The following is a 27,947-nucleotide window of genomic DNA, read 5'->3' on the forward strand; positions in this document are numbered from 1 at the left end:
TATTTGTTGTGCGCTTCTGTATTTAGATTTCAATCTTAAGCGGAACAAGTATTTTATGTGGTTTTTTTTTAAATGTCATAAATAATAACAATTTACAGAACATAAATATATTCAACTCCTGAACCAGAGGTCATGTGGAACTTTCTGGCAAGCTTTCTATCAGGTGTTGAAGGTTGTTTAGCTTGCAGTGACTTACCCGTTCATCAACCGTGCTACAGGTAGTAAATTTACTCCTACTGTGTGTGTGTGAAACCAATCACTGTAAAACAAACTCGTGGTTGAAAAGCTGCTGCTCCCTATGAAGTATTGTCATTTTCTTTTATGTTCATTCAGAATGACTCATCACCACTGAGACTTGATTTTTCTACGTTGTGCAAAGAAAAGTTTGACTGTGGCAAAAATAAGAAGACTAGATGAAAAATTGTCCAAAAAAAAAAAAAATTAAGAAGAAAATATTCTCATGGTGTTTATTCAAGTTTGGTGTGAGTAGGTGTGAGCAGTCAGAGGTTAAACATGCTGGTCAGTCAACTATATCATACAAATTCATTTTGGGCATTAAAAGGTACATTCATTTACAATTAACAACCACCCCAGTGTATTAAAATTGATATGAATCAATTAATGCATCTAATATTATAACGTGTGTGGCGCAAAAAAATAAATAAAAATATTGATTAGCACTCACCAATTGTCTCCTTTCTCCTTGGCTGCATGATTATCCTCATCGTCACTGAAGTTCAGTTTCTCTGTATAGTCAACTTCCATCTGGGCACCTGGGAGGGGAAAGAAAAAGAAAATAAAAAGATTGCAGCAAGAGATTAAAGAACTACTCTGACCGCTAAATAGGCTAGATTTGGCTTGAAGAGCGCCGACTTACCAGCCCAACCCTCGTCAGCATCCGTGTCAAGATTGTCAAGCTCTTTCAGTTCAGAAGCACTAATAATTGAGGGTCGGTCTGGATCCTGCATCCACGACTGTGGAGGAGGCTGGGAAGGTCTTCCACCAGGCCTTGGACCTCTAGAGAAGAAAGCAGAGAGAGGAAAAATAGGCACAAGGAACAAAGAGTTCACAGGGCTGAAGGAATGCTTTGGAGCCATTTCAAATGCTGTCTTATCTTCTCATAAGTGAATGAGCAAAGTCACTCTTATTTATTTAACTGTGGGAAAATGCTACGGTTCAGAGGAAAACAGGCAGGAGGTAGGAGCCTCAACAAAAGCAGTCTTGAGAAGTTTAACTACAAATGAATCTCATTTTTATTAAAGAAATAAAGTCTGCTGCTTTGACGTTAGAACAAATCTATACTATTTAAGGCCTGGCTGGATTACTCACTTTAATCCATCTTGCTGCCCAGGGTACCTGAAGTTTCCTTGTACAGGTGCATAAGACATACGAGGGTAGGCGTGGAACATCTACACAACAGGAAGAATGATCAAGTTCATATTGAATTCCAAAATGAGATCGATGACACTGCACATAAATTAGTAAATGGAATTGGCTGTTATTCCGTGCAGTTCATTATACAGTTCAGCATTAACGTATAACAAAGGAAGAACAACGATTGCTGACAAACATCACCTTAAATTGTTATGTCTCATGTAGTACGAAGACAATTAGCAGCACACTAATACAGGTTTAAGAAATAAAAATAGTGATGGAGACCTGCGACCCAGAACGGTTCGAATCAGTTGATGTCAATCAAGCAAACCAAAAAAATAAAAATAAATTTACACCATTTAAATGGCAGCTCTTGTTACTTGCTGTGTCAGAGTTAAGCCGTAAAAAGGGATGTACCAATGCTCAAAACAAACATGGTGCTTGTTTCTTTTTTATCTTTTACAAGGTTATTGAATCGTGACTTACATAAGGTGGCATCATGCCTCTAAACTGAGCAGGGACCTGAGAGGGTTCTCCACCGGGTGGCTGCTGTCCGCCATTGAGTTTGTGCTGTGGGGCTGGAGCAGGAAGCTTGTCTTTGGTGTCTCTCTTCTCCTTGCCTTCCCCAGTAGAGGGTTTCCCTGCCACGTCCACATCCCCTGTTGGGGAAGGTGTACCACGACCCAGTCCTACCTCTTCAGGAGCCTTGCTGTCCATCTCAGAAGGGCCGGAAGCCACGTTCAGGTTTCTACCCCCACCTTCTCGCCAGCTGCCCACATCTTTGGAGAGGAAAAGGGAGGAAGAGAGAAAGACTGATTAAGGGAAAATAAATAGAAGGCTTTTTATTGTTTTTACACTAACGCTTAAACGTGCAACAAAGCTTTCATCACAATCAGGAAGGACCGTTTTTCTTACTTTGAGGTCTGAGGCTGGGGCCTGGTCCATAAGGCTCTTCCTCCTGCTCGCCTGATTTCTCAGCCTCACCCGCTGCTTGCAGGCTGGGGAACTCCTGGTGGAACTGGCTGCTTACCCTTGGAGTCCCTACTTCGAGAGAACAGCACATTTTCAGTCAATTCACAGGGTCAAATCTGTATTCAGCATGAATACAATTAACATTTGAAAAATCATTAAATCATTTTTTTTCTTTTTAGAAGTCTTATAAAACCTCAGTAGGTTATAGATAACTGACAATTTTCTGTGCATTGAATAGGAAAAATGTTAATCAGCACTCTACAGAAGCAGTGTGTGTACAGTGCCTAACCATCAACTGGCCCGGACTGCTTGTTATTGGCCCAGGAGCGGCTGCCCAGAGGATTTTCAGACACCTGAGGGACAGGAGGCTTTGGCTGTGGGGGAGGAGTCTCCTGCTGCCTACAAACACAAACCATTAGAGGTTATACATATAACAAAAGACAGGACGGATGGAGGAATGCTGACTTGAATAAAGTAGACAAATCAAAAACGGGGGGGGGGGGGGAGTTGAATCTTCACCCGTTAACAAAAACCTTTGAGCAAGTCTGGACTGGCCTATTCGGCAACAGATGTAGATGATGCATTCCCAGCGATTATCCACGGAGAGAGACCTATTTCTAACAACACGATTGTCTATTTGCACTAAATTGATCCAAATTGATTTGATTAGTTAATAATGGGTTTCAGATTATTTAGTAGTAGTTACAAGAGTTGTGTGCCGTGTATCCATGAGCAAGTGTGTGGCTGCATGCATGTTATAAGCATTTTGCTCACCATGCTGTCGTGAATATCACTGGATTAGGATTTCATGGTGCATTGAAACTTCAATACTTTTTTGATCCCAATACTTTCGGACTTTAATTTGGTATAGCACCATCGTTTTCCCTGGGTGAATCACATTACACACTGCTAATCAACAGTGCACAGCGACACAAACCACACAGTATAGCGTGATAAAAGCATGGTCGAAGCGAATCCATGTCCACAGCTTGTCAAAAAAAAAAAAAAAACGGAGTCAAGGAGTGAGTTATGGGCATGTTTTGGCTACCTTGCAGATGGCGAGGGTAACCCAAAAGAACACTCATTGACTCGAGGTTTACAGTTTTATACTGTACATCAAATGTTACTGTCAACTTGAGATGCTTTGTGAATAAACAGAAAGAATCAGATTTCCCTCATTATTCTGTCTTTTTAAAAAAGTGATACAGTAAGCGAGTGCGTATCTACAGGTGCCTTTTAAGGTGGAATGGAAAAACAGAATAAGAAACCAACTTCAGCCTCATGAAATAATTACAAAGATATGGAAAGCTCTCAGAAAAACGAGAGGTAATCTGTACCATTCCTTGTGACTGGGATGGTACACTCAAGCACAGATCCATTTTACCTTTAGCATCCATCTTTAACATTGTAATCAGAATGCAGAGTACATTTAAAAGGACTTAAGGTACATAAGTAGATCATAAGGGCCACATTAATTAGCTTTTAGAGCAGTACTTTAAAAGGTACACTACATGCACTTTCCCAGGTAAAAGATTACTAAAGGCACAAAAGATCCAGTAATACAGAAAAGTACAGTTTAGTCCCTTTTTTCTAAGAGTGTTCAAGACAGTTATTAAAATTCTACCTTGAACAGATGTTTCTACGTTATTTAAAAATAATAATTGTATAAGCATGTGGAAATTTTTTTTTTAATTAACTACTACATTACATTAAAATTTACACATGCTGATCAAGGGTTTAATATTTGCGTAGTCTTTGAATATTGCCTTGAAATTTTAAACTAATTCTGCTTAATAAACTTTATTTTCAGAAAAAATAAAACCACTGAGATATGAAAGATGCCACGAGTTTTCACAAGAGGGGAATAATGATGAGGTTACTATAATCAGATGCTTATGTGAGCACATCCGTGATGGCAGTACAATATGGTTTTGGGTTAATTATCACTACAATCTTGGCCTTTGAATACTAATATTGCAATAGTCTGCAATATGAACCTTATAAACCCTCCAACAAAGCAAATTTTACTTGGGGGGTGTGTGTGTGTGTAATAAAGTATGATGTACCGTTCGTCTCCAGCCTGGTCCTGTTTCGAGGCCCAGCCACTGCCGTCCTTGGGAACGATGCTGACATTGGGGTCATTGCCTTTGTTCTCAGCCTTCAGACTGGGCAGGTTGGCTGGAGGGGGCATACGCCGACTGACCGCAACTTTGCCCAAACTCTGGAGCCCATGTCTGGCAGCAACTAAAAGGGAATAATGTGCAAGAGATCGAGGAAAAGGGTAAAGAAAAGGAGTTGCTGAGGAAGGGAGGGGAGTTGATTTTAAGTCAAGCTACACATACAGTAAGAAGGTGTGAATTTAATCCTAACAACATAAAGACATGCCCAGGGGATGCAATTATGATGGACAAACAAACGCTCACATAGAACACACAGGAATGCTGATTCAAGAGGACAAAGGCTGATCATTTCAGCTGAAGATGTAAATGAACCAGGGAGAGAAAGAGACTCCTAGCCAGCACCTCACCTTCCACCCAGCTAATCAGCGCTTCCTATAACAATGAGTGGCTTTTTAAAACAAGTTAACTTGACCTTGATGCAAACATCTTGCGAATCATAGTCTCAACCCTAACCTTGGCACAGACATCATTTTAACTATAAACCATAAAGCCTACTAGACAGAACAAACATGGTTGTTTTCTTTTTGAAAGGGTTCCTTTCTAGGTGCTGTCATACCTGCAGTTTTCTGAGTCTCCAGAGACTTGCCCTTGTAAGTGTTGAAGAGGCTAAGGGTTGCATACTTGGTCTTGCCATCCTTTGCCTTGGTGCTCTGCCCTGACTTCTCTGACATTTCGCTGGAAACTCATTGAGTCTGGTCCTCCGGTCTCACCCCTCAGAACCAGGCTCCTGTCCAGACGAGGAAGGGGAAAGAAAAACAACACACACACTCTGGTTGATGATCCTCTACCATGGATTAAAGCTGAGTCAGACGGTTAGAAGTTGGGTTTTCTCTAAGTCGTAGGAGTACATGAACCTGAGCAAGTGCAAATAGGAGTTTGCAAAACACGAAGTAATTGAAAGCCTAGGCCAAAATCTCTCAAGCATATTACTACACTAAACGCTGTCAAGCTGGACATCCACGCTTTTATTCTTCCCTCTGTAGTTAACTATGCCCAAGTTATTTCCAAATTACAACAACTCTCCTTGCTATGGAGAGAAATCTAAAGATTAAGCTGGGATAACATGTGGCTACAAAGATCTGCAGCTTTAATCACTATAAATCAGCAACGTCATTCATGTTGAAGTGACAGGTCTGTAAATCACATGGGGTTCCATTCAAAATGGATGATGAGTCATCAGTACCACAGAGGAACTGAACTAAAACAAGCATGAGGCAAGAGGATCACATCATAATAGGTGCAAGTCTACCCACCACCAGAAAAACTAATAGCAACCTTTTACATCCAACAAAGATGTAAACACCAAATATAAGAGTCATTTGCAAAAATGTTAAATGTACTGGTAGACAAATTAGTAGCCGGGGCAGATTGTGTCCAGGCTATTTGTTTTTTTTGTTTTCTTATTCCATAGTTAGACAAGTAGGTTTAACAATCAGAAAAGGAAAAAAAAAAAAAAACTAGCTCAAATGTACATTATTGCATTCAATTCGCTACCACATTTTGGTATGCATTGACTTCACTTTCCTGCCGGAACACGGACGGCTCTTCCAGATTGAGTGGCCAAACGTCCAACAAAATGGCTGGTTTTAATAGGGGAAGCAACGAAAACAAGTATAACTAATGATTTTCAGCCTAAATTAAAGGCAGTTGGACTCCACAGTGACCCTTACAACTTGCCAAGAACCTGTGGTCCGTGAACATTGGCATGTGGCCAGAAATCAGTTTTCCCAACATTTATATGCACCTGAAGAATGAAGTCATACAAAAGCCTTGACAGTTGGTCCTACTTCAAGGTGGGATTTGTTGGAGAAATTAAAGTGACAAGAACACAAAAACATTATGGTTGAATAAACAAATATAATAAAATAAATAAATAATTTTATATAGCAGCCCGTAAGCTAGCTCGTCTTAGTTTGTTTGAAGCGAACACTGCTTCCACTTATTAACATTATATATGTGTGAAGGTAAAACACAGTGTGAGCATGAATGAGCCCCAGGTATTCATCAATGGAAATAGGCAGCGTTTAAAAAGCAACATGTAGCAACTTATTCATCATTGTACAACATGAATACCACGCGCCAAAAGAACTGACACTTACACTGCCCCACTTAGTAAAAAAGGACTGAATGTTTTTTGGCGCTCTGTAAAAAGATAGCGCTGATTTCTTGTTGAATCTGTTAGCGTAGGCGATCGCACAACAGTTTTTTCCCTATTTTAGACATGTTTTTTTCTGTGTTTACGTGGAATTCACGTCGTACACTAATGCTGCCGCTCAGTCTTTTTGCCACTCACTGGGAGTAACCACTGCGAGTTTCAGTTAAGCTTCCAGCAAACCAAATCCTGGGACTAGGTAGCACACTGGAGCTTTTACTTGGCCAGTGGGCTATATAATGTATTTATGATTTGTCCACCCCAAGATTATAGATAATTCATTGTATATTTAATGGCAGCAAACCAAATTTTCCTGCAAATACTCATACAACAACAATACAGCAATACTAATTAGAAGTGGATTGCTTTAGCTAGGGATGTGCGCTATGACTAATCTGCCTGACGTTTAAATTGAAGTTTAGTAACCGACCAGTCAAAAAGTAAGAAACCCCCAGAAGACAGTCAAAAAAAAAAAAAAAAAAAAAAAAAAAAAAGTGTGTGTATATATGATCCATTTGAAATAATTATGAACCACAGTCAAACCCCATAATTAAAGTGCACCTAATTTTGTTTTAAAGATCTCATACAATAGATTTACATGCCCCAAGGTCAAAAAACACTTTAATGTGCCCATAATTTAAATTGCGGGATTACTCCCCCCTGGGTCACGAACGACTCATTAAATGATCCGTTCTAAATGATTCATTCTAAACTCCTCCTTTCAGAGAGCACACTCTGCTCTGATGTACCAGCTGTTGTGATTGGTCTACCGCTGTTAGCAAGCAGCCAATGAAGACCAGGTCTTTCTGTTACAAAACTACGTAGGTTAGCACAAGTCTGGAATTACTAACGACTCATTTCAGCTGTTCAGAATAGGTTTCTTCTTTTAGGAGTCAATAACTCTTTGTCCAGCGCTTTGATTTTTGAAACTTCGCAGATGTTTTTACATTCACAAACAACTCTATAACACACTAAATGAAAGGTAATATTTGAAAACGATAATAGGTGAACATTAATGTCCAACAATCCGATGTTATTGCTACATACTCTGTCTTCTCCATGGTCTCTTTCATATACGCGAGCATGTCCTGATGTTCGGCTCTAACCTTGACCTGTGTGTGTATTCAGGCTCGACGAAGTCAATCAATTTTCAGAAGCTGAGTGATAGCATGTCTCTCGCTCAGAGATAAGCGCGGTAATCCCCCCCCCCCCAAGAATGGACGGGATCACAGCAGCAGCGGGTTGAAGTGATGGGCATTCGCTTGCTTCGGCTAGTCTCTCCTATGATACCACCTACGTACCTGTGCTGAATACGGTTATGCACGGCTTCAGTGACACATCTTACGTAAAACTTTTCCGTTTTCTTCCTAGTCAAAATACTCCCACACCATGCTCATCTCGAGTGGTCATTTCTGAGCCCGCCACGACTGACTTGGAACAAACGCATGCGAGATCTGAGGTAAAATAAAAATAATTCATTTCCACTCTAGATACACTTAAAAATACTCTATCATTATTTCCAAACATTTTATTTTAATGTTATTAAAAAAAAAAAAGTTTTAAATGCAACATTGAAGTGACAGTAATCTGAATGACAGAATCCTGGGGAATTTGTGTGCAATCGACTATTGTTTTCAATGTCGACTAGTAGCAACATCCATAGTTTTAGCAGATTTATGTAACAATGATGAATTGCAAAACATTGCACTGTACTGTGAAGGTCAATGGCCAGCAATACAGCACCACAATGAGGTGTGCAAACATTCACATGCCCAAAGTGAACGACACTGCATGCAAACACACAAAAAGATGAGCCCTTGTTAAGCACTTCATAGAATACGAAACTACACGTGCTCCTTTGGCGAGAACTGAAAGTGAAAGTTGTCCGATACGAGTACAAGAGTACAAACATTGACTGCTAAGAAAAAAAACAAGCAAAAGTGACTTCTTAAAGCTTTTATATTTGTCAGAAATGTATACACTACTGCTTCTCAATCCTACATAACTTATTAATCAAAGGTGTTTAAAGTGAGGGTTTGGTGGGGAAATGAGACAAGAGGTTGATTGAGGTCACTCACTCACTCTCACTCTCTCACACACACACACACACACACACACAAAGAGCATACAAATGTACATCTGTTCAATAGAACCAAGAAGTAACCACTAGGGATAGGAGATACAGACTTAAAACTATATTGCGATATTTCATGGTATTTTTGCAGTGACGATATAAATGACCAGAGGAAAAGAGTAAACATTCAACACCATCGTTTCTGGCCACAAGTCACATCAGCATACAGTGGTGGGTTTTTTTCTTGAGGTGCTGGAACGAATCTGATGTCTGCACCCTTTGTTGATACAGGATTTTGACACACTTTAGAAATCAGACACCGATTCCACATCTGATCTGTATCCGAAAGCTCCTTTTTGGGAATTAATTATTCTTCCTCGTCTTGGGTTTGAACGTTACCTTCAGTCATGCTTGTTCTTGTTCTACGTGTGAGACTCCCACGTTGCAGCACGTAAACACGTCATCAACTATATCGTCAAAATCCAATCATGGGGATGAATTGTGCCAGTATATAATGGACGATACGATGTGGCACAGCCCGAGTAACAACACTTAAAACTCACTGCAAGATTCTGATGGCTACGTAAAACATCACAAAGATGCAGGGGGTGGGCTTGTAAAACATGTATATTATGTACAAGACGCGTAATGCCCCCCCCCCCAAAAAAGGGGTGGTTAAGGCAATATCCAGTTTGATATTGAATGAGCGATTCAGGACAATAGCTGTCCCGATATTGAAAACCTGTATCAGGTCAGGACAAGGGACAGAGTTCTCTGTCCACATGCACAGTGCATTAGCGCAAGAGCGTTTATTTGCACCCACAACTGCATTATTAACATTCAAACTAATCCTAGATTAGCAGTCTTTTTCTGAAGGCCACAACCGTTCTCTGAAAATTTTGGAGTCTCCACCATCAGTGCTGTGTAACAGTCTGAGATAAAACTGTAAATAAGTCTTCTGACAAGTGGAAAGTCTTCAGGATGGAATTTGGTGTTTCTCAGTAACTTAAGATGCATTTCTTTTGTCTAACCATCAGCAAACAGAAAAAAAAGAGACAGCTGAAGGATTAACATCATCCTGTCACTGCTTATTTTCCATCAGGTTTTACTCCTAAGTGACTGGTCATATAGCAAAGAGAGCATTAGGATCAGACGCTCAACTGTTCATGGACGTTTTGAGATGCACCTTGAAAGAAATTCAACAAGATGAATTAAGGAAAGCAGTTTGTTTCACCTTCAGAAAACCGGATACGATAAGCGGAGAGTTTGACTTCAAGCCACAACCAAGGCAGCTCCAGATAACATTTACTTGCAGGTCATAATGGATGGGATGAAGCATGGGGTAGGAAGGGCTCTGGGTTCCAGTGAAACAAGACACTACTCTATATGCCCTTTTGTGTTTGTTGAACATCCCAGTCCAGATTTAGTCCTCTTTTGCTGTTCTAATAAAGCTCCACTCTTCTGGGAAGATTTTCCACCAGATTTAGGAGCGTGGCTGTGGGAATGTGCTCATTCTGCCACAAGAGCTTTAGAAAGGTCAGACGTGCAGTCAGTGTAGTGTGGTTGAGGTCCAGGACACTCGAGCTCGTCCACTCCAACCGTGGCGCATCATGTCTGGACTTCGCGTTGTGCACAGTGGCATTGTCATGCTGGACTAGATTTTGGCCTCTTAGTTCCAGTGAAGGGAAAGTGTAATGCTACAGCAAACATACAAGAGCTTTTACACAAACATGTGTCTTATACAAATTTGTGGCAACAGATACTTTTGGCCATAAGGTGTAGGTTTCATGTGTGCATATTTGAGTGAGTACCTGCTCCATTGTAGGTATTAGACAACAACAGAAAATTATATATTTATATATGACTTCAATACCACAATCAAGAGGTCTATGGTGGGTGAGAGAAGGGGGTTGAGACTTGCGCTTAGCCAAGCTTGAAGCTAAACCATTTTCTAACACATCTGCCTCACAAACACACAAGCCAATCACAATACCAACATATTCCCCATCAGCATTCAAGCAATCGCCAGTGTTGAGCTAGTGCCCCTAGGGGACAAAGCAAAGTCAATCTCTCTTCAGTAAGAACGGCCAATGTGCTCTTATAACTACTCCATTATAGACAGATCAGTCTTGCCAGGAAGCATGATCTGTCTTGTTTGCCTCTTGGTCAAATATACTTTTACCTACTTCCTTGTTAAATGAACCCCCCCCCCCCCCCCCCCGAACAAGTCTTTACTTAGACAAGGAAGTAATGACATGATCCAGCCACCTACTGACTTCTCAGCTCGGAGTACCCCTTATTACAGCAGCAGGAGAAGATTATTCACATCTGACCTTCTCTCCTGCTTGTGGTGATGATGAAGTGCCCCTGACTCTGATATATAAGAGTGTTTGTTAAAGGCCTAGTGCTTCTTGACGCTGTTTTCTGCAACTCGTCCATTGATTTGATTGTAAATGGCGCGACAAAACAAATGTGGTCAGGGTATCTAGCACTGTCTGGATACCTGAGGAGGAGGAGGATTAGGAGGGAGCACAGAAACTCTGTCTGCAGAGGAACATCCTGAGTTATGATAGTCTTATTATTGAGAGAAAGGCTTCATTAGTAACCACGGTGCTTTTAATAAGCCTCCAGGAGAACAGAGTAAACGCACAGGCATTGTGTACATGCACTTTAGCTTCGAGAGCTAATAAATCCACTGCGGTTTCCGTTGGCTATGAGGTGTTATTTTATTTCCAGCGATGGATGTTAGGAAGATAGTACTGCGTTTACACCAGAAGACTAAACACAGCTAGCGTGTCTTTGCTGAAGGGTGGGTGAAAGCGGCCCGGTGAGTTGGCCTCCGGTTCACAGACCCGTTTTCTAAACCTCAACTTCCTAAACCTGACCCTGACCCCAACCTCCCACCACTAAAAAGCGAGTAAAATCACAACCTAACTCACACAACCGGAACAAAACTTACCAGCACACAACTCTGTAGGTTTTCCGCTTTGTTCAGTCCAGTCCCTGAGCTGTACTCGACTCTGTCCGGCGCACTAATTCCTGCTCCACTTAGCAATGCTAACACAGCTAGCTAACACAGCAATGCTAACACAGCCCGCATGCTCACAGCCAGGGTACGTGCTTTTCATCTTCTACCGACTGAGTGGTGTGAGACAATACCTCGGGTCTTTTCACATACCTGTTTCCGCCGGTCCCGTCGCTGACTTTATGTAGGCCGATTTGCCCGTCTGAGTGCACGCGTGTACGTGTGTTGGATTACAAAAGCTCGCTATGCTATGCTATGCTATGCTATGCTACACACTGGTTAGCTAGAGCTCCCAAGCTCACAATCTCTACCAAAAGCGAAGGACTCTGTCCGGTAACGTTTCTCTTGCTTAACGTGACCGGTAAAACCTGGCGGGGGAAAAATACAAAATCAGACCGACCGGTGGCGTTACTTGATAATATTTTCTTCCTCTTCTTTTTATTTATTTTTTTCTTCCCCCCCGTTGTCTCGTCTGAGACAGCTCTTCTCCAGTCGAGAGAGGCCCCCTCTCGCGCCGCCGCGGCCTGTCGCGCAATCAAAGATGGCAGAACGCCAATCCACGAGTCCATGACGTCATTACGTAGCAGCGGGACGTCATTTTAGAAGGCAGGCGCGTGCGCACGCGATACTGCACCGGCAGAGGGAGACCGTGAGCTTAATGAGTCATCCCAAACAGCATACTAGCACACTACTACACTAAAAAAAACCCACTCCGGTTTCCTCCCCGAGTCCAAAGACATGCATGGTAGGCTGATTGGCGTGTCTAAAGTGTCCGTAGTGTATGAATGGGTGTGTGAGTGTGTATGTGATTGTGCCCTGCGATGGACTGGGATCCTGTCCAGGGTGTACCCCGCCTTGTGCCGGATGCTTCCTGGGATAGGCTCCAGGTTCCCCTGTGACCCTGAAAAGGAGTAAGCGGTTGAAGATTGATGGATGGATGGATATATATATAAATCATGTATTTATTTATTTTTCACACCAATTTGTTGAGGCCCCCTGGCCACAACCCCCACTTTGAAAACCACTGTCTTAGGTGACATACAGTATTTTGTGGACACCTGATCATCGGACCCATATGTATTTCATCTCCAAACTGTTCACACAAAGTTTGAATTACACAACTGTATAGAATATCTTTGTATTACAATTTCCCTTCACTGGAACTAAGAGGCTCCATGAAGATATGGTTTGCCAAGGTTGGCTGAAAACCTTTGGGATGAACTGGGACACAGACTGCACCCCAGGTCTCCTCGTCCAACGTCAATGCCTGAGCTCACTAATGCTCTTAGTTAGTTAGTTAGTTACATTTATATAGCGTTTTTCTAGACACTCAAAGCTCTTTACATACTTGGGGGGGGATCTCCTCAACCACCACTACTGTGTAGTATCCACCTGGATGATGTGATGGAAGCCATAGTGAACCAGAACACCCACCACACACCAGCTATTAGTGAAGAGGAGAGAGTTCTATAGCCATTTCAGAGATGGGGATTATTAGGGTGCCATAATAGAGAAGGGTCATTGGGGGAATTTCGCAAGGACACCGGGGTATACACCTACTCTTTTATGATGTGTCCTGGGATTTTTAATGACCACAGAGAGTCAGGACCTCGCTTTAATGTCTCATCCGAAAGGCGGTGCTGTTTTTACAGCAGACAGGAGAAGGCAATGGCAGAATAAGCACAAATCCCTATAGCCACACTAAAAAATAACAGTATAACAGCAAAGTGGGGACTAAATCTGGAATGGGATGTTCAAAAAACACATATGGCTGTGATGGACAGGTGTTTGCATCCTATTGGCCATATAGTGTACTAGTTAGTAACTTGTGGTAGCATGCGGTTTGGGTCATCATCGATTTGTGTTTTACATATATTAATGCTGCTGCAAGTAAATTCATCTCTAGAACCAACCATCGCCAAAACATGTATAGATAGAGGAAACCTAGATGCCAAATTAGCAGGGGTGGTCCTAATTGGTCCTAAGCCAGTGACATAAGTAGGTGTATAGTCTAGAATGTCTCTGTATACTCTAATATTACAATTTCCACACACTGGCACTAAGGAGGCCCAAACGTGTTTCAGCATGACAGTGCCTCCGTGCACAAAGCAATGTCCATGAAGACATGGTTTGCCAAGGCTGGCGTGGAGGATCATGAGAGGCCTACACAGAACCCTGACCTAACCAAACTGAACACCACTGATATGAATTTGGGATGAACACAAACTCTTCGCCTGAAATAAGGATCTGTCAATTCACAGTATCCTTGGCAACTGACACGTTAAGTTGGGTGAGAACAGAGGATATAGAGTTCTCTCTGGCTTTGTGTGAACTTTACTTATTCTGTGTATAAATTATGCATTACAGAGTACCCTTCAATCAACATGTATGCAAATAACTTCCCTATTGTTGTTACATTTTCGTTTTGGTTTCAAAGTATTTACATGTTTTTGACCAGCAGATGGAGCCAGTGTCAACATCTCTAATGTACCTACACTGTGTCTCAGATGGACTGTGAGGATATCTTTGGTAATTGGGAGGTCCAGCATAGAAGAGATCAGTTCTGTTTTGTCCAGATTGATTGTCTGATGATGAATCAAAGGTCAGTGCCTTAATGTCACTGATAAATGGTATGGTCTTGCTGCTTTATCAAGGAATAAAGTTAATTTGGTACTTATTTTCACGTTTTGAACCATATCTATGACCAAATTAAATGCTTTTCAGCAACATATATCTATTATAATATTAGATGAGAAATAAGACGAGCTAAGCAGCACAGAGCCATGTGTGTGTGTGTGTGTGTGCTATAAAACAAGAAAAAGTACAGAGAGAAATAAAGAATCTATTTGAGTTGCCCCAAGTCTGCCTCCCGTCTCCTCAGTGCCGAACCAATCAAGGATCCAAGGGTCACAATTTAGTAGAGATTCTTTCGCAAGTACAGTGTTTTGAGTGATTGCTAATAGCGGGACATTATATTTATGGTGTAAGAAGATAAGCTTGGACAAAGATATCCATTTTTTTATTAACTTTGTCCTCTCTTTTGATCCTGTTGATTGCCCAATTTTTTGAGAACCATCATGACCTGGCTTGTACTTTTTTTGCCCAGAGCCCAAAATCATTTCTTTAGAATGGCAGGGTTAAATGAGTCTACCAGCCCAAAATACAATCTAAACCGAACAGAGTTTGACAAAGCCCAACCAAATGAAGTAGGTACGAAAGTGTCATAAGCATCACTGGTCCAATCTGCTTTTCTTTATCACAAAAATCACTCCTCGTTACAAATGGTTTAACATGTAAAAGGCATTAGACTTAATGAAAATGTAATGACGTTTTACAGGTTTCACAGAACTATTTGCAAGTACTCATGTACTGTAATTCATTCAGAATTTAAGACAATTAAGATGATCAGCATATCAACTACAATAATGCCAATAAAATCAATAAATAATTTAGTGAAATTATAAAGCATCATAATGCTCTAGTTGCTATAACATGAATGCTTGTTGGTATAACAGAGCAGTTCAGGAAGTGGTGGAAAAAACTTACATGCCATCATTAAAATGAAATGGTTATTAATGTTAATGAAATGCATAACCATGTGAGAAAGTCAACTTATATGGTATTATAGTAGAAAATAAGTTGCATGTTTAAATCAATAAAACCCACGACAGACAAAATTATTTAAAATTATACAAAGGGTATGGGTACATTTCTAAAATGTACCCATAGCACATAAATGTACCCATTAGCACCTGCAGCCTTGAATATAAGGAATATAAAGAACCATAGTGAGTTTTGGAATCTGTTATTTGCAAACAATAGCACCGGTCTCTAATAGAGCAGAATATATGTATGTAGCTATTTACATTGAGAATTGTTAGGTAGCGAGTATTTCATAGTGCTATTGTTGAGGCTTTAAAAATTTAACAGGAAATATTAAAAACAATTTCACTTTTATGTTGTCTTCTTACTCATAAAATATCTCTTAGACCTTCTCTATGTATGATGCTTGCAAGAGAATAACCCCTGCTTGAGCTGCTTTAAAATAAATCACTGCATTAGCAGTCAGTGCCTCAACACAGGCAAAGGCAGATGAGATTTTAGCTTGTCCAGGAAGGACGTGATGTCTGGGAGGAAACTAGGCAGATTGGCCCTGGTGAAGTAGGCAGTTGACAGTAGAGCAGCAGCAGAAACAGACAGGAGGAGAGGGAGATGGGAGTGACGTGATTCCTGCACAGGGACTTTGCGTGTCTTCAGCGGCTGGGCTACACGCTCCCACTGGGTGAGGATGGCCTGACGAGCCCCGTCCCACTGACCTGGCCCACACAGCCGAAACTGGTATGGAGTGGTGGGACCGAACAGAACCCTCAAACCCAAACCAGGATCGGTCAACATCAACCATGGGAGGTTGGGACGCACACCCACTTGCGTGGCCAGCTCATCCATGTAGGGGAGGTAATCTACCTGGATGGTATGTCTCTGGGAGGTTACATACCTGAAAAAGGATGGAAGAGTACAGTATTATCCTCAGTACACTATTACCCTCTTTAAACCCAATGACTTTTTAAATTCCTTATACAGACAGAGAGTTTTCCCAAGACACATATATAACTGTGTATTACCTCTTAGCCATACGGTCCTCCTTCATTTTAATGTCTTTCAGCATGCTGTTCATTGACGGAAGCTTTCTAAGCCCTATATGGCAACATTAAACAATATAAGTCCTATTCATACAGTTTCTGGGTACATGTCAGATTTTCTAGAAAAAAAAAACTGTCTATAAATCCACCACATGCATAAAAAGCAAAACATTACCCTATTACAGAAAAGTGACTGCCCTGCAATTTAATGCCCCGTGAAATATGTAAACATGCTATTTTGAACATTTAAATTCATTCACCTTTGAAGACACGTGTGGCCCAGCGAGCCTGCATCTCAGAGATGGGCATAATGGCTCCCAGAGGTTGGATGAGGCCAATGATAGCCAGTGTGGGTCTTTCAAGTCCTGGAGGGAACACATACTTATACAGGCGTGTCTTGTTCTCTGTGACTGAGATCACATTGCGTTGCAGGAAGGGGAAAGAGAAGGTGTAGCCTGTGGCAAACACCACCAGATCAATGTTGTCCTCAACAGTACTGTCATCAAAGATGACGCTGGAGCCGCGGAATTCACGCACATTCGGCTTCACCTTGATGGTGCCAGAAATGATTCGATTTGGCAGATCATCATTTACCATGGGGTGCTGGCTGAGCAATCTGGAAGATGGTGACAAGGAAATGTGTTTAGTTAAGTCTGCAGGATGTACAGTCCCCTTCTTTGTGCTATACACCAAAGACATTTTGGTTTGAGATCAAAAGATGGATTTGAGTCAAGAGTTTAGGATTTCAGCCTTTATTTCTGGGTATTTACATCTAGATGTATTAAACAACATAGAAGCTTTTGTATCAGACCACCCATTTTTTTTAGGTGAACAAAAGTATAGGAACAGATAAGTAAATTAATCTTGAAGTAAATGAAAGTAAATAACACTTAATGTTTGGTTGCATATCCCTTGCTTGCAATAACTGCATCAAACCTGCGACTCACTGACATCACCAAGTTGTTTTTTTTCTGGTGTGATGCTTTTTCAGGCTTTTACTGCAGCCTCTTTCAGTTGTCAGTAGTTTCGGGGGGTTTCTTCTTTCAGGCTCCTCTTCAGGACATGAAATGCTGCTCAACTGGGTTAAGGTCTGGTGATTGACTTGGCCAATCTAAAGCCTTCCACTTTTCCCCCGTGAAAAAGTACTTTGTTGAGTTGGCAGTGTGTTAAAGTTCCTCTCTATTAATTTGGATGCATTTCTCTGTAAACTGGCAGACAAAATGTTCCTGTAAACTTTTGAATGTATTCTGCTGCTACCATCATGAGTTATACCATCAATAAAGAATAGTGAGACTGTTCCAGAAGCAGCCATTCAATTCAAGCCATGACACTACCTCCACCATGTTTCACAGATGAGCTTGTATGTTTTGGATCATGAGCAGATGCTTTCTTTCTCCACACTTTGGCCTTTTAGTCACTTTGGTAGTGGTCAATCTTGGTTCCAGAACTTTAGTGGCTCATATCTGGCTTTCTGATTCTTACTGTTGATGAGCTGATTGCATCTTGTGGTATGTCCTCTATATTTCTGCTCGAATGGTGGATTGTGATACTTTCACCCCTGCCATGTGAAAGTTGTTGGTGAGGTCACTGACTGTTGTTTTGGGGGTTCTCTTCACAGCTCTGACATGGTTTGTCATCAACTGCTGTTGTTTTCCTTGGCGGACCCATTTGGTGTCTGTCCAAATTGTTGTATCGGCTATGCTAAATGTTTGTGCAGTGCCTCTGATTGATTTTTCATCTTTTCTCAGCTTTAAAATGGCTTGCTTTTCTCTCTCTCACTGATTTTGATGTTGGACTATCCTTTTAAACAACAAATGCAGTCTTCGTAGGTGAAACTGAAGGCTAAAACCAGGAGATGTCATGTGTTCCAAAATTTTTCTCAGCTACAAATTAAGTGGTCTGATACAAAATGTGTCATGTTCTATGTTGTTTAACACATCTAGATATAAATACAAGGAAATAAAAGCTGAAATTCTAAACATCTTCTGATCTCAAACCCAAATATGTTCAGTCTAAAGTAAAAACAATTGACTTGACTGTGCCGTTCCAATAGTTTCAGAGGGGACTGTATCGATAGGTCTAATTTTATAAACAACTCTTGGAGTAAATGCTGAGAGCTAAGGCAAGCACCTCATCATTGAGTAATTAATTGTACACACTGGGTTTAGCAAAACAGGATATATAAATGCTGTTGAACAAAGGGGCTGTGTCTGATTTAACCTTAGCTTTGACTGGCTCTAGTAAGATTTAAAGAATTAATTCCACTACTGTGAAATGTACAATGCAAATTAAATGTAAGCAGTTTAACCGATTCGTCACTGTACCTGTGTTTTGGCTTCAGCCCATACATTGAATGATTGAACCTCTCATTGAGCCTCTTCTCTGCCACATTGCATAAGAACCCAAAGGGCAGAATAGACTGGATCATTCGAAATGCCCTGCTCCAAATCATATCGACTGGAAGACCATTGGTTCCTACACGATTCAGGACCCAGGAGCCTCTCCTAGTGCTCAAGAAAACCTGAAGGGGAAGGCAGGATTTATTGATTTTTTATTTAAGTCCTCTGAAATACTGAACATGATACCTACATGTGCTCTGGCTTCATGTTTTTTTTTGTTACTCAATTGGTTTGCAAATCCAAATGTTTTTTCTTCCATCATGGGTTTAGACTTGGTGGTCTTATATGAAACAGTATAACCTCATCATTAGTATAATAAATTAAATGTAGTGTCAGATGTGAATGTCACAAGCACTCGTTATTTTTACGCAAGTCATCATGATTTATAGTTCTAAAAAGTGATATATTATCCAGAATAGTCAAACACTGTCCTTCTTTTAATGATTTATGCCACCGTAGAAACTTTGTAGCTCAGAACCAGCAGGCTTTCATGAACTTTTACTAAGTTACTGCTCCTCACATTGCAGCCTGAAAAAAAACAGTGTCTGCTCACTGCTGATGAAATATTACAAGTCAGTACACAACATCCAGGTGCCCCTGAAGGATACACACTTTGTAGAAGTGTTGCACCCACCTGTTTGGTCACCCTGCTGAGCTCCACAGCAATGTCGCCTCCTGAATTACCAATTCCAATCACAACCACTCTCTTGCTCCGCCATTCATCTGAAGTCTTGTAGTCACGACTGTGGAAGTATTTCCCTTTGAATGTGTCTATCCCTGTAGTGAAATATAGATATTTATCAAGATGTTTATTTAACACCTAATACATCATGTAAAGAAAAAGTATTTGCTGACATTGTTCAGGAACTGTATCCTGCACCTTCAGCAACATGTTGAGTAGCTGAATACACTCCTAGGAGTTACTCATGTCAAGATCTGCCACACTATATGAAATGTGGTTTAAGTCATTTATAAACAAAACAGTGATTGCTGCTGTATAAAGTTGAACCTGAGACATCTGCATAACTGCATGTGAAGCATACACCAATCAGCCATAACATTAAAACCACCTGGCTAATATCGTGTAGTTGTTATTGTGTCGTGTGTGGTGTTATCTGCCACCAAGACGTTAGCAGGAGATCATCTAAGTCCTGTAAGTTGTGAGGTGGGGTCTCCATGGATCTGACTTTCTTGTCCAGCACATCACACAGATGCTCGATCAGATTGAGATCTGGGGAATCTGGAAGCCACGTCAACACCTTGAACTCTTTGTCATGTTTGTCAAAGCATTCCTGAACAATTTATGCAGTGTGGCAGGGAGCATTATCCTGCTGAAAGATTCCACTGCCATTAGGGAATACTGTTGCCATAAAATGCGTGTGCTTGTTCTGCAATGATGTGCAGGTAGGTGATACGTGTCAAAGTAACACCACATGAATGCCAGAACCCAGGGTTTCCCAGCATGACATTGCCCAGAGCATCACACTCCGCCGGCTTGCCTTCTTCACATAGTGCATACTGGTGCCATCTCTTCCCCAGGTAAGTGATGCTGTGGTGTGAAAAAAGTATTCCTGATTTCTTCTGTTTTTGTGTATCTCTCATACTAAATTGTTTCAGAAATTAAAACAAAATCTACAATAAAAACAACGGCAACCTGAGTAAACACAAAATACAGTTTTTAAATGATCATGTTATTTATTGAAGCAAAAAAAAGTTATCCAATACCAACTTGGCCTATCTGAAAATGTATTTGCCCCCATAGTTAATAATTCTCCAAATCTATGAAACTGTCATATCAGTTTGGGAAGGGTTACAAAGCTATTTCACAGGCTCTGGGACTCCAAAGAACCACAGTGAGAGCCATTATCTCCAAATGGAAAAAAAATCGGCACAGTAGTGAACCTTCCCAGAAGTGGACGACCTTCCAAAATTCCTCAAAGAGCACAGCAACTATTCATCCAGGAAGTCACAAAAGAGCCAAAGACAACATTAAAGGACCTTCAGGCCTCTATTGCATCAATAAAGGTCACTGTTCATGACTACACTATCAGAAAAACAATGGGCAAAAATGGCTTCCATAGAAGAGTGGCGAGGTGAAAACCACTGCTAACCCAGAAGAACATTAATGCTAGCCTGAATATTGCCAAAACACACCTTGATGATCCTCAAACCTTTTGGGAGAATGTTCTGTAGACTGATGAGTCAAAAGTGGAACCGTGGAAAAGTGGACCGGGGTCCAGTTACATCTGGTGTAAACCAAACACTGAATTCCACAAAAAAGAACATCATAACTACAGTGAAGCATGGTGGTGGTAGTGTGATGGTGTGGGGATGCTTTTCTGCTTCAGGGCCTGAGCAACTTGCAATAATAGAGGGAAATGTGAATTCTGCTCTCTACCAGAAAATCCTAAAGGAGAATTCAGTCCGTAAATTGAAACTCAAGCACAACTGGATTATGCAGCAAGACAATGATCCAAAAGATAGGAGTAAGTCCACCTCTGAATGGCACAAAAAAGTTACCGTAATTTCCAGACTATAAGCCGCTACTTTTTTCACACGCTTTGAACACTGCGGCTTAAACAATGATGCGACTAATTTATGGATTTTTACGGGCTAACGAGCTTCATGCCGCCAAAACATTTAGCCTCGTCACACCGGACCAATGAAATTACCAAACAGGTCACAGTGGACCAATGAAACTGTTGGAATTAAATCAAACGCACTCACATTAAATTCTTCAGATCAGTCATTTTGCGCTTCATGCACACCAATATGATGCAGCTTTCAAGTTAAAGTGGCACTCCGAGTTGAGTGGGAGTCTTGAATGACTAGCGGCGAGAAATCATTTACCAAAACTGGCCGCATGCGAAGAGCAACTTTTGCTCCAGTCTGCCAGTGGATCCTAACAGCGTGGAACAGTGTCAAAAAATCTACTATCACCAATGGGTTTCGAAAGGCTGGACTGCTGTGTGATGAAGAGGACAGCACAAGCTCAAGAGCTAATTTGCCCCGAGATGTAAGTGACATTGAGAGCGACAACGAAAGAGAGACTGAGGAGGTGTGTGACGAAGTACCGGTAATTCTGAGGCTGTTCAATTCCGACACTGAAGAAGACAACTTTAGTGGTTTTAGTCCGCAGGAGGAAGATGAAGATAGCGATCAATAACTTTTCCTGGTAGGCAACTGTATTTTTTATTTTTTTTTAACCAGCTGTGTTACAGGCACTGTTCGGAAAAAAGCATTTACGGTACATATTTAATTAAAAGTTAAAAAAATCTTTCTGTGTAACATCTTTCTGTGTAAATATCTCATGTTACAACGTGGACACCTGTGGCTTATAGACAAGTGCGGCCTATATATGTACAAAAATTTTTTTATTTTTAAAGTTAGTGGGTGTGGCTTATATTCAGGTGCGCTCAATAGTCTGAAAATTAGGGTAAATTAAGTTTTGGAGTGGCCTAGTCAAAGTCCTGGCTTGAACCAATTGAGATGCTGTGGCACCCTCTAGTGTGGCTGAACTAAAGCAGTTCCACAAAGAAGAGTGGGCCAAAAATCCCACCACAGTGCTGGGAAAGACTGATCTCTAGTTATTGGAAGTGTCTGGTTGTAGTTTTGCTGCTAAAGGTGTGACAACCAGATTTTAACGTTTAAGGGGGCAATTAGTTTTTCACATGGGTGATTTTTTTTGCTTATATATATATATATATATATATATATATATATATATATATATATATATATATATATATATATATATATATATATAAACTGTATTGTGTGTTTACTCAGGTTGCCTTTGTTTTATATTGTATTTCGTTTGAAGATCTAGAACTATTTAGTATGAGATATACACAAAAAAGGAGAAATCAGCAAATACTTTTTTCACAGCTCTGTAAAAGAACCACTGCATACCTGGAACACCCCACAACACCTGCCGTTTTGGGGACGTTCTGACCCAGTCGTCTAACCATCACAATTTGTCTCTTGTCGAAGTCACTCAGATCCTTCCGCTTGTCCATTTTTTCCAGTTTCCAACACATCGACTGTGAGAACTGACTGTTCACTTGCTACTTCATATATCCCATCCCTCGACAGGTGCCATTATAACAAGATAATCAATGTTATTCATGTCGCCTGTCAGTGGTTTTCATATTATGGCTAGTCTGTGTACAAGGGCACAAGTTAATGAGCACTTACTTACTAATGCAATGGTGGACTGTCAAAAAGACATGCATGGTAGGTGGAGTAAGGGATTAGGGGGACTGGGCACTTCAGGGCTGAGCTGAATGGATTGAGTAAGAAGAATTGGTGTGAATAATGCTCTTGACAAGGTGTCAATGAGTGGAATAACGGTCATGGTGAAGGAAAGCAGTCATTCCAGTAATGAATTTGAGAAGTAGATTTCTTTCTGCTCGGGTGGCAACTAATGCAAAGACACTATCTAAGTGGTTCTCCCAGTGGATTGTAAGGCCATCTCCATAGGGGAGCTGTCAATACCAAAAAATGTGTAAGTTTATTCCACATGGGGTATGGTTATACCTGTTAAATATTGATGGGAGGTGTTTCCATTTCAAACACATATTTGTTTGGCTTCTCTTCAAACAGTTGCAGTTGGACTTTGTAACTTTTTCATTAGCTCTTTCCTGGACCATGCTCTTTAATATATCCTCCTGCCTCAGCTATGGCTGTGATGTGTGAATATATATAATTGTGTGAATTGACTGAACATGAAAATGAGGTTAAGAAAAGAACCCCAGTTTCCAAGAAGAAGAAGAATGTGGTATAACACTAGGCTGCCCAACATAGAAGTCACAGCTGGGAGAAGAGTGACTCCTACAATTTTCGGCCTTACTGGAGTAAATATGACTTTAGTCAGATGCACAAAGCTGTGGTATCTCATACCATCTGTGTTATATTTTGTTTCCTTGTCCAGGATATTGCAATTTTTGGTAGAAATGTCATACGTCAAACATGTAAAACACATGGAAAAAAGTGCTATTTTGTTTAAATATAGTCCTGTTACATAATTAATTTGCATGTTATTTTGCAGGAGTTAGCAAATTATTTTCACAAACACACAAACCTATAATGAGTAAGCTGAAAGCAGATACGATGTTGTAAATTCAAACCAGCCTCTCCGATGTGCACAGTTAATAAGTAAACAAAGTCCAAAGTTTAGTCTAATGCAGATGCTGTAACAATTATGTAATATTGACATGGCAGCCATGCCCTGTGATAACCTACGGTAGTTAAAACAGTAACACAAGTCTACTATGGCAAAGGGCATATATTACAGTATGTGGATGTTCATCTAGGTCTGCAGAGTGGTGAGGTATGTCCTCATTTTGAATGCATGTCGCAAAATGAGAGCCTGCTCAAAAAAAAACTTGATCCTGTACCTGGGAAGTCTTTCAGAGGAAGATGAGGGTGACAGTGGTGTCCGGTGCAGACAAGCACAGCATCAAACACATGTTTCTCTTTCTTCCCATTCCTGTCTTCTGTCTCAATGTCCCACTGACCTGTCTGAGCAAAATCTGGTCTTGGGCTGACGTTAAGTACTTTTGTCTGAAACATACACACACATCTGTAATAAGAGCACAGCAACTTCTTTTCCAGCCTTTAAACCAAGTACAGTATATATAAACTGTTAGACATTAGCAGTGAAAACAGAACTAACTTTATCTCAGTATATAAACAATGGTCCAAGTTCAACACAATATTTAAGCAAATGGCTGGCAAACAGCTAGTAATAAGTTGCACTGATTGTTAACTGACCTGCAAGCGGATATAGGGTCTGAGCTGGAAGTGGTCAGCATACATGTGAAAGTAGTCCATAATGTAAGAATTGTGCATGTAGTTTGGGAAATGGGCTGGAATGGGGAAATCACTGAAACACATCATCTCCTTTGAAGTGTTGATGATCACTGAATGATAGATGCTGGCCCTGTCTGACTCAGGATTCTCCTGGAGAGGAAAGTATGTGATGACAAGAGTTCAGAATTGTTCATTTCAGAACCATTCATAAATACTTCTGTGTGAATCAGTCGACTAAATCTTACAGTCTCATGAAGAAAGGTTTAAGTTTTAAAGTTTATGATCAAATATATGGCATGTTTATATATTCATTTAAACATAGACATAAAGTGTCAAGTGCAGTACAGTGAAGTTGGGGAGAACCACTTGATCCTACCTTAAACCGCCAGAGTCCTCCGATGTCATCACTGCTTTCAAAGCACATTGGCTCCAGACCTTCATCCAAACAACACTTAATGCAGGTCAGTCCAGAGCTTCCTCCTCCGATCACAGCAACTCGCTGAGCCATGCTGCGCCTTCTACATGCAGACAAGTGGAATTAGGTGCTTTACGATGAAAGGCTGAAACTAAATAGCAAGTTGTAACATTAAATACAGTGGTGCTTGAAATGATGCAAAAAGAAGTCTCCAAGAACCCCAAAATTTCATCACAGGATCTGCTAGTAAGTCTTGCAACTGTTGGTGTCAAAATGCATGCTTCTACAATCAGAAAGCGATTGCACAAATTTGACCTGCATAGAGGCGTGCTGGGAAAAAGCCTTTGCAAGACTACAGTTTGTCAATGAGCATATATTGCAAGACCAGGCCTTTTGGAATAATGTGCTCTGGCCAGATGAATCAAAGATAGAGTTGTTTGGTCACAGTAACAGTACACGTGTTTGGTGCAGACCAAAGACAGCTTTTCAGGAGAAGCACCTCATACCAACTGTGAAAGACAGTGGTGGAAATGTTATGGTTTGGGGTTGCTTCACTGCCTCAGGGACTGGACATTTTGCATTCATTGATTCAACTATGAATTCTGCATCGTATCAAAGAGTGCTTAAAGATAAGGTGGGACCATATGTCCTAAAGTTGATATTGAACAGAAAGTGGATCTTTCAGCAGGATAATAATCCTAAGCACACTAGCAAATCTACCAAGGAATAGCTCAAAAAGAAGAAATGGAGGGTTATGGAATGGCGTAGTCAAACCCTGGATTTGAATCTCATTGAATTGTTGTGAGGGGTTTTGACATGAGCAGAACATGCAAAAAAAAACCTCAAACATCTTCCAACTGAAAGAATATTGCATGGAAGAGTGGTCAAAAATTCCAGCTAGCCTGGTAGACAATTATGAAAAACGCCTACAAGATGTTATTTCTGCTAAATGGGGCAATATTTGTTTCAATAGTGTACAGGGGTTCCACAGACGAATCTCACATCTATTGATATATCTGTTGAATAATTTTTTTCCTTGTGGTTTTGTTCAAGTATGTCAAATTTACGACTTAAGCAAGGTTCATACAAGGGGTAGATGGACACGTACAAGGGAAACACGCAAGGAGGGTAGACAAGAAAAAAGGCAGAGTCCTTACAATAGGAAAAGCTCCCAGAGTCACAATATGTTTCAAGTGTATTCAAATACAGATACCACCAGGGGGGGAAAATGAAACAAACTCTATTGTACTTTAAACATTACAAATATAGTTAAAAAAAAATATATATATATATATATATATATATATATATATATATATATATATATATATATATATATATATATAATTTCTACCACGTCTTTCTTGCCATTAATGAAACAAAATACCCCAACACATGATACATTTATAAAATCCTCAAGGTGTTGACTACCTACATGTGAAGAAAAGAAACTTACATATTCATCATATTGTGAAGAAGCATGGCTTACCATTTCTTTCAAGATAGATTGAAACCCATTGTTTAAGTCATATTTGGTAAATTTTTTATTTGTAGCATTTATTCAAGCTGTAAATAAATCACATGCTAATAACAGCATTCAAATTCAAATATTGTGCACTAAAAAATCTTCAATCTTTTCTCAAATTATGTATTGAACATAATTAACTAATAAAAAGTGTGTACAGGCTTACACAATAATCACAACAGAAAACCACCACTAAAACGGTACATAACATTTTATAATTTATATCTTTCAGTAACAGTATAGAACAGGATTAACAAAAAACATCAATATCAGCCTGATGTTTTATTATAGGAATTATAAACACCAAGTAAAACTGACTACACACTCAGTAGTGAAGTTCTACTGTATATTTCCCAGTCTACCTTATTCCACTGCTTATTAAGAGGTTTCATAACAACACCACTTAATGAAAACAATATCCATAAACGTATCATTTAACCGTAGTTACAGTGTGTTTCATGCATCCATTACACCCCATCACTTTCTTTCACTACTTATTGTATTAAAAGATTTGTATTTATTTTTTACCGGAACCATATTTGGTTATTCCAAACAAATGACTACACCTGTGTGTGTGTGTGTGTGTGTGTGTGTGTGTGAGAGAGAGAGAGAGAGAGAGAGAGAGAGAGAGAGAGAGAGAGATGATAGCTGATCCCAAAAAATTCCTGAGTTATAGAAAAATAAAACATGCTCTCTCTCTCTCTCTCTCTCTCTCTCACGCACGCACGCAAGCACGCTCTGATTTATTTACAGCTGACAGTGTAAAGCATTGGCGATGAGAAAGTCTGAATTACAGACACAGACTTACCTTGCTGTAAAAATAACAAGAAATAATCTCCAAAAATTACACACAAACTGTATTTATGTATTTATCAAACTTCCTAGGCTGCAAATGGGAAGAGCCTCAAACATGGTGCTGTTTGATTGGCCAAACGATCAAAGCCCCGCCCTTTCTCATCATGCACTCTCATGAGTAAAAGACTACTACTGCATTCGACTAGACGTCACAACTAATAATTCCCGACCTCCGACCAGGAAAACTAACAAACAGAACGTTCCCTCAACTACTCGGCTGTCATACTCTGGACCTCAAGGTGTGCTTCTTATTTCTTATTTCATCCATCTTCTACTGCTTACTCCTTTTTCAGGCACAATCACATACCCATTCATACACTACAGACACGCCAACCTACCATGCATGTCTTTGGACTGGGGGAGGAAACCAAAGACCCAGGGGAAACCCCCGCAGCACGAGGAGAACATGCAAATTCCGCACACACATGGCCCCAGCAGGACACGAACCCCAGAGCCTGGAGGTGTGAGGCGAACATGCTAACCACTAAGCCACAAGTTAAATGGAACTTCCTCACTCTCTCA

The 27,947-nt window shown here is 40.5% G+C and overlaps 2 protein-coding genes and 1 long non-coding RNA gene across 7 annotated transcripts in view; 1 reads left to right on the forward strand and 2 right to left on the reverse strand.

Annotated features, from left to right (window-relative positions):
• prrc2c (proline-rich coiled-coil 2C) overlaps positions 1 to 12,331 on the reverse strand; it is a 30,752-nt gene extending 18,421 nt beyond the window's left edge. For 2 of the 5 annotated variants that reach the window (XM_017455831.3, XM_017455836.3), the window contains exons 1-9: positions 11,931 to 12,331; positions 5,083 to 5,253; positions 4,413 to 4,590; positions 2,636 to 2,745; positions 2,290 to 2,418; positions 1,861 to 2,153; positions 1,330 to 1,409; positions 878 to 1,017; positions 686 to 773 (exon numbers count right to left, since the gene is read on the reverse strand). In XM_017455831.3, the coding sequence (XP_017311320.1) occupies positions 686 to 773; positions 878 to 1,017; positions 1,330 to 1,409; positions 1,861 to 2,153; positions 2,290 to 2,418; positions 2,636 to 2,745; positions 4,413 to 4,590; positions 5,083 to 5,197 (1,133 nt within the window). In that variant the 5' untranslated portion in view covers positions 5,198 to 5,253; positions 11,931 to 12,331. Of the gene's footprint in view, positions 1 to 685; positions 774 to 877; positions 1,018 to 1,329; positions 1,410 to 1,860; positions 2,154 to 2,289; positions 2,419 to 2,635; positions 2,746 to 4,412; positions 4,591 to 4,769; positions 4,992 to 5,082; positions 5,254 to 11,930 lie in introns of those variants that run through there. The other 3 variants (XM_017455833.3, XM_017455835.3, XM_053675626.1) reach the window with 3 other exon arrangements.
• Positions 12,332 to 15,009: 2,678 nt separating this feature from the next.
• On the reverse strand, positions 15,010 to 27,530 carry LOC108257966 (flavin-containing monooxygenase 5). The gene is made up of 9 exons (XM_017456149.3): positions 27,379 to 27,530; positions 25,007 to 25,148; positions 24,592 to 24,780; positions 24,216 to 24,381; positions 19,451 to 19,593; positions 18,742 to 18,938; positions 16,678 to 17,033; positions 16,400 to 16,472; positions 15,010 to 16,272 (listed from the first exon to the last, which is right to left on the reverse strand). Exons 2-9 carry the CDS (start codon positions 25,136 to 25,138, stop codon positions 15,843 to 15,845), a joined length of 1,686 nt encoding a protein of 561 aa, XP_017311638.2. The 5' UTR covers positions 25,139 to 25,148; positions 27,379 to 27,530; the 3' UTR covers positions 15,010 to 15,842.
• LOC128629139 (uncharacterized) lies at positions 27,530 to 27,887 on the forward strand. Its single transcript, XR_008393432.1, has 2 exons — positions 27,530 to 27,664; positions 27,750 to 27,887. It is a non-coding gene; the product is annotated as an uncharacterized LOC128629139 (long non-coding RNA).
• Positions 27,888 to 27,947: the final 60 nt, after the last annotated feature.

This window comes from Ictalurus punctatus, chromosome 25, assembly GCF_001660625.3.
Source record: "Ictalurus punctatus breed USDA103 chromosome 25, Coco_2.0, whole genome shotgun sequence".
NCBI classification, from domain to species: domain Eukaryota; kingdom Metazoa; phylum Chordata; class Actinopteri; order Siluriformes; family Ictaluridae; genus Ictalurus; species Ictalurus punctatus.